Raw genomic sequence first — 7,398 nt, forward strand, 5'->3', positions numbered from 1 at the left:
AGTACAGGGTCTCACCACAAGTCCGATCAGCCTCTCAAGTGCTGGGATTACAGGCCTAACATCACCACACACAGTCTCATCTACCTTCTCAGTGCACTCCAGGGGCAGAGCCAGCACTGCACATGGGGGATTGAACCCTGCTCCTTGTGCCTGCCTAAGCAGGCACTTTAATCGACAGAGCTATCTGGCTGGCCCTTGCTCCATTTTTTAAGCTTAAGAATTTTTTACATGAATTATTATGCTAGAAACCTTTGTTATAGTATGTTTACAGAGCACTAGGGTTGATTTACATTGACTGGTCATTTTAAACTTAGAATTGCATATAAAAATATGGGAGATTTAGTGCTGATGTAATTGTAGCAAATCAACATAGGAAGATATAAAATGATGAATGTGTAAGTAATTATTTGTGCATTTATTTCTGTAAAATCACATATTATTGTAGTATGATTTAAGTAGGTTGTTCTTTATATCTCATGACTTTCCACATATTACTTGTTAAACTACAATAGATGATAATATATTAATATCATGCTACTGTTTTTCTTTCTAGAGTATGTTTGTTTCATTTCAGATATATGGGAAAACGAAACATAGCAAGGTAATGTCTACATAGCACTATAATTTCTATTTTTTCCTTCTCTTCCAATAGAGGACAATCACATTCACACTTGTAAACCTGGATGATGATGATAATGATGATGATGATGATTGGGTACCAGGGATCAAATTTGGGACTTTGAGCTTACCAGGCAGCCGCTTATGCTGCTGAGCTATCTCCCCAGACCTGGATTATTAATTTTAAATTAACATTAAGACACCTATTATTATTTAACATATCCCCAAAGTTATATAATCATGTAAGAGTTTATACTGATGTGATGTTTTAAAGATCTAAAAGGGTATTAATGACTAGAGTGATACAGAGGTTCTACCTTGTGCAATCTCCTAAGCTTAGAGCAGATACTTAGCTTTCTGGAAGGATTTGAGAAGGGGTTAAATTCAGGGGAAGGCAGAAAATGATAAAGTGAGGACATGTGTGTGGGTGTGTCAGTATTGCCCACAATCTGTCACTATCACCTTCATTACTAGATAAGTAGAAACTTACAATAGCAATTGGGACATGCATTATATAATATTCAATTTTTTGACCTCTTAAATCCTAGCAAAACCAGCATGTAAGAAAATGCTTATGGGACCCTTAAGCAAATAAAAAGTCATTTATTTCAATAATAAATGTTTTGGGGGATAGATTTACTTATTAAAGGAATGCAAATAGAGCTTTTTAGGTTAAATTCCATAGCACTTCTAAATTAAAGAAGATTTTAAAATTTTATTTATTTATTATTGTCTTTTTGAGACAATGTCTCACTATGCAGCTCAGGCTGGCCTTAAGCTCACTTTGTAGCCCAGGCTGGACTTAAACTCACAATGATCCTCCTGTAAAGAGGATACTGTATAAGGTTTATTACTGCATCTCTGGAACATCCTAATAATAGATTATTCAAGTGATTATGCTTCCAGTTTCTATCCTATTTCTTCATGACTTGGAGCTGGTATGTTTGTTATTACCATGAGCATTAGCCAGTAGGATCCTGCCACTTTCTTACCATGTTTATTGCAGAATAGACAGTTTTTTTCTTTTTTAGTTCATGTAAGAGCCAGTTGCATTTTTTATTTCTTTTGGTATTGGAGATCAAATCCAGGAGCACTTTATCACTGAACTACGTCCACAGGGCTTTTAAAATTTTTGTTTTGAGAAACACTCTCAATTAAGTTACCTAAGCAGGACTCAAACTTGTGATACATTTATTTTGGCTTCCCAGGTGCTGGGATTACAGGATGTGCCACTGAGCACCATGAAAAGAGTGAATTTTAGGGATGGTGAGATAGCTCAGCAGACTAAGTGCCTGCTTAAGCAAGTGCAGGCACCAGGTTTCATACCCTGGTACCACTTGCCACACTGGCCCTGCCCCCAGGCACACTGAGCCGACCGTGGAGACCAGGCATGATAGGGCACACCTGTAATCACAGTGCTAAAAACAGGAGGGTCACTAGGAGTCTGAGCTGCATAGTGAGACCCTGTACCAAATACATGAAAAAAGATTGAATCTTATTTGAGTGTTATATGCTTAAATTCACTATTTTTGAGATGAAGGAGTAATTGGGAAGCTCTTTCTAAATTCATTAATTATGTTCTGATAAGCTATTTTTAAAATTCATTATAATTGTATGTAATTTCTATTAATACCTCATTTAATCCAAGTAATGGAAGATAGGCTATTACACACAGTGGTTTGTTTATATGGAAACCTATCTGTTTTAATTTAAAAGAACCGAACAACAAGATATATTATTAGAGCACTCCAGTTCCTCATTTTAAGGTTTGTTTTTTTTTAGGGTGCATGACGCCTGGCTGTCAAAACACTTTGGAATAGACCGAAAATCACAAACTATGCCAGCACTTCGAAATAGATCAGGAGTAATGCAAGCCCGACTTCAGCATCTTAGTAGCCTAGAAAGTTCATTTACCCTTAACTACAGTAAGTGAAAATGTGTGTATGGTACTCATGTAAAATAGCCATGTAATGCTATTTAATCAGAAGCCTGGGTTTAAATCACCAATATGATTGGAAATAATTTTCCACGTATAGGTATTTTTATTTTTATTTATTTATTTATTTATTTATTTATTTTTGATGGAACCGGGGATTGAACTCAGGCCCTTGCACTTGCCAGGAAAGCACTTATTCCACTGAGCCATCTCCCTGGCCCCCCCTTTTTATATGTATTTTTATATACATGTGCTATGCATTTAAGTTTAATCACTTTATCATACATGACTAGTGATAAAATATTCATGGAAAATTCAACAACTTTAATAGTAATTTAAAATTTTTCTTAGTAATAAAGATAATAAATTTTCATGTGGAATTGCTTTTCTTGTCTTTTTATACTGACTTTCCTTCATTTGAACTGTTAAACTTTAATGCCAGTAGTGGCATCTTCGTAAAGTAGTATTTATAATGTGTTCAGAGTTATCATTATTCACTTAATGATTAGTGAATAACAATGCTGAGTTGACTGCAAAAATTGATGAGTTCTAAATACTATTTTGGCAAAAGTGTATTGCAAACAGGTTGAGGTATTGACAAAACAGAGAACAGAGAGAGAAATCTTGCTTAGCTTGGGAAGTTGGAAGGTTATACAAATGGAAGATGTCATCTGAAAAGCAAGTATTAATGAAAACTCAGAATAAGAAAGCTTTTGTTTCATGTGGTCCTCAGGAGGCTAGAAAACAGATAGCCATCAAAACTGTCTTTACTGTGAGGTCTAGTAATAAAGAATAATGCCTTGAGGAAAGAGATCCTGAGTTGATAGACTAAAGACCTTTTAAAAATCATAAATATTTAAGGCTTTGGTTTCTTTTTTTTTTTTTAGCGGAACCAGGGATTGAACTCAGGCCTTTGTGCTTGCCAGGGAAACGCTTATTCTACTGAGCCATCTCCCCAGCAAGGCTTTGGTTTCTAGTAAAGTAGATAGAACATACCTTCTTCAGTTGGCCCAAATGCCTCTGCTTTAGAAGCATGCTTCATACCATCAACATAAATGAAAATGGCATGTTCTGTGTAGGACATGGCTGTCTGGATATAGCTGAATTTATTTGGGTGTCTCACCTTTGCACATGTCATTTATAGCACTGCCTAAAATGCCTCTGACATTACTTTCTAGTTATGTCACCCTAGTTCATCACTGGAATCATGTCTTCAAAGAAGTGGGTACTTAATTATGTGCCACAGGGCTGTTGATAAAATTGTGAAAGTGATTAATGCAGACCATATTTGATTAAGGAATAAACACACTGAAACTTCCTAGGTCTGCTGGTTTTACAGGCCCCTTTCTTCTTCCTTGTCTGTCTGAGTCTTTGGGAGGAATTCAGTTAACATTATTATATGTCTCTGTGTGAGACAAAGTCTAATCTGCTTTTTTTTTTAAAAAAAAAAAAAAAAAACAACTGTAGGTTCTGCAACAACTGAAGCAGACATTTTCCACCAGGCACTTCTTGAAGGCAATACTGCTACTGAAGTTTCTCTAACAGTCCTAGATACTATATCATTTTTTACCCAGTGCTTCAAGGTAAGAATGGAAGAGTTGGAATGCAATTGTATTATTGTAAAGAAAATACTATATGAAACTTACTAGTTAGAGTAAAGAGCTTATGTGAGCAGTGAGGACACATGGATGGAGGACCTACGTTGACTACTGTGTGACCTGGAAATGTCATGGAGACTCACTTACCCTGTCCATAACAAACAGATGGGCTCATTTGTCCCTAAAGTCCCTTCTGCTTCTTAAGTTTTATTGTTTGTTTTATGTTTAGAAACCATATTTCTTTGATACTTTTATTAGAACACCCAGTAGTTTTTATTTGAAATTATGAGTGGATTAGTTTGTCCAGATTCCGACTGTAGTGAGATAGCCCATCATGATAGATGATGCCCAGGCAAGCTGGCTGGCTTCTCTACCCAAGAGTTTGGGGTTTATTTTCAGATACTTGCCTCTCATTGCAAATCATTACGATGATTTTGAAGAGAAAAAAAAGCTGTTATCTTGCAAGGTAAATTAAAGGGGTGAAATGGGACAGTAGATGTTGAGGGGGTAGAGTAGATGAAAATGAATCAGTAGAGCATAGTTGATTTTTAGGGCAATTAAAGTGTTTTTTGTGATTTTTTTAAAAAAAATTTATGTATTTAGTACAAGGTCTCACTGCATAACTCGGACTCATAGTGATTTTCCTGTTTCAGCCTCCCTAGGGCTGGGATTACAGGCATGTGCCGCCACACTCAGTCTTGGTGGCCAGCACAGCATGCAGTACCGGGGATTGAACCCGGATCCTTGCACTTGCCTAGGCAGGCACTTAGACCACTGTGCTATCTCCACAGCCCTTTTCAAGATGTTCTTAATGGTAGTGTATCTCAAAACCAACAGAACTGTACTATACAAATAATTTACCTTAATCAAGACTATCGACTTAAGTTATTAGTAATGTGTCATTATTGGTTCATTAGTTGTATAGAAATGTACTACAGCAATACAGAATGTTTTCTTTAAAACCATACTAAAAGTGGCAAATAACAACTGGTAAATATTTATTTTCTACAAAGTAAATAGTACCTTTACTTTTTAAAAACTTTAAGGACAAAGTATCATAGGATAATCAAAGACCATAGATTATTTACAAAAAAGACAAGTAAAAATGGTAGAAATATAATTTAAAGCTCTAATATATTGTCATTTGGTATCTATGAAATTAGCAGAGGTATTAAGAAACTGTGACTAGGGCCGGGGATTTAGCTCAGCAGCATAAGTTCCTGCCTGGCAAGTGCAAGGTCCAGAGTTCAATCACCAGTAACACACACACAAAAAAAAAAGAAAGAAAGAAAGAAATCTGTGACTAAAAATGTAAAGAAACAGCTATTCTCATATACTTTGGATTTGATTTTTTTTTAGTTGTTTGTTGAGATGAAGTCTCACTATGGAGCCAGGCTGGCCTTGTAACTTGTGATCCTCCTACTTCAGCCTCCTGAGTGCTGGGATTGCCAGTGTGTGCACCACACCTGGCTGGATTTGAGTACTGAGGCATAAAAGAAGATTTGAGGACATATGCCAAAGCTTTGAAGCATTAAACTAGAATTTCAAGTATGAAAGATTATTCTAGCTAAGATCATCAAGGATCTGAAGTTCTGGTTATGAGACTGTATACTCCGCTATATAGAATTACTGGAAACTATTTAAATGGTTAAAATGGTAAACCATTGGAGAAATAACTAAATCATATCTTGATGTATTGGATGAATGTCCTGCCTTAATGGCATTGTATAAGAGTCATTTTCAAATTTGTCTGTGTATCAGAATCACCTGGCTCCCCATCTTCAGAAATTCTGAAGTTGGAAGCTAAGGATTTAAGTAGCACAAGAGTCCATTATTCTAAGCACCACACATGCTTGAAAGTAGACTAAAGAAAGTTCCAGAAAAATCACCACCAGGGATTCTGACTGTTAGCACCACCAGCAGTTCTGCCACAACTTTGCCTCTCCTTTCGATTTGATCCTGGTTCTATCTGTTTATTTTTTGATGGAGGCCAGTTGTTGGTTTTGGCCAAGATGTAACCTACTGATTAGTTTCTTGAAGGATAGGAGGACAGGATGAAAGAATTTAACCAATGCTATTTTTAGAATAAGGTTCACAAATTAATAGATATTTCTATTTATTTATTTATTTATTTAGGCAGAACCAGGGATTGAACTCAGGCCCTTGTGCTTGCCAGGCAAGTGCTTGTTCTACTGAGCTATCTCCTCGGCCCCAGTATTTCAGTATAATTTGTTATTTTAAGTCTTTTTGCAAGAGACATTTAAACAATTTATAGGTCTTTTCAGTTGTGACACCTATTATCATATTCACTCATAGAGGGTTTAATTTATCATTATGGCTAAGTGTCTTATAGTAAACATACTTCAAGAAGTAAACTAGATAACAGTTTTTAAAAGAGAATTAGTGTTTTCCCTAATTGCATTATTTATTTTTTCTCAAAATAATACAAAGCTGGCTGCTATATATTTAATTTACTGATTTCTTACATAAGAAGCAATATGATATGGGTTAAAATCTGTATGTTGCTGTGTTGTGTTGGAGAAAACTGTTTTCACCCTTTGAAAATGCTATAATTAAATATTCTGGATGTGGGCTTATGTAATATTTTGAGATTTCCAAGTTGAAGATGACATAAGTATTTCAAAATTAAAATGAGAGCCTTTTGTTTTTCTGAAACTTCCAAACAGCAATTTCAGAAGCAAGTATCGATCCAGTCAGTTCTCTCATTCATGGTGGGAATAAACTGTTTCTGCAAACTATTTTTTCATGTTTTATAGAGCCAACTTTTAAATAATGATGGCCACAACCCATTAATGAAAAAAGTATTTGATATTCATCTTGCTTTTCTTAAAAATGGACAGTCTGAAGTATCACTGAAACATGTGTTTGCCTCACTGAGAGCTTTCATCAGTAAGGTAAGGATAGAAACTCTGGAATTTCTAGTGGTTCTTTTTTCATGACAAAAAGGGAAGGGGAAAGAGGATCAGTGTGACAACATATACAAATGTTAGCTAAAGTAGTACTGCCTTTGTAAATACAAGTATCTAATAACAAAATGATCACAGAGGGCCTGACCAAAAATACCCTTAAACCAGAACTGCATTTTTATTGGATGCTCTTATCATTTCCCTTTCACAGCAGCCTCCTTTCAACAGTGTCATTTTCTTTTACATTTCATCCCTCCCTCCCTCCCTTCCTTCCATGTTCTTGCTCCATTTCTCCCCTCCCTTCACCTTCATTTCCCTC

At 35.8% G+C, this 7,398-nt stretch overlaps 1 protein-coding gene across 4 annotated transcripts in view; it reads left to right on the top strand.

Annotated features, from left to right (window-relative positions):
• Dock11 (dedicator of cytokinesis 11) overlaps positions 1–7,398 on the top strand; it is a 224,183-nt gene that overhangs the window by 153,290 nt on the left and 63,495 nt on the right. For 3 of the 4 annotated variants that reach the window (XM_004645686.3, XM_023706010.1, XM_023706012.1), the window contains 4 exons: positions 554–601; positions 2,401–2,543; positions 4,022–4,137; positions 6,930–7,067. In XM_004645686.3, coding sequence (XP_004645743.1) covers positions 554–601; positions 2,401–2,543; positions 4,022–4,137; positions 6,930–7,067 — 445 coding nt within the window. The remainder of the gene's footprint in view (positions 1–553; positions 602–2,400; positions 2,544–4,021; positions 4,138–6,929; positions 7,068–7,398) is intronic. The other variant, XM_023706011.1, reaches the window with a different exon arrangement.

Source organism: Octodon degus, unplaced genomic scaffold (genome assembly GCF_000260255.1).
Source record: "Octodon degus isolate 3935 unplaced genomic scaffold, OctDeg1.0 scaffold00236, whole genome shotgun sequence".
In the NCBI taxonomy this organism is placed as follows: Eukaryota; Metazoa; Chordata; class Mammalia; order Rodentia; family Octodontidae; genus Octodon; species Octodon degus.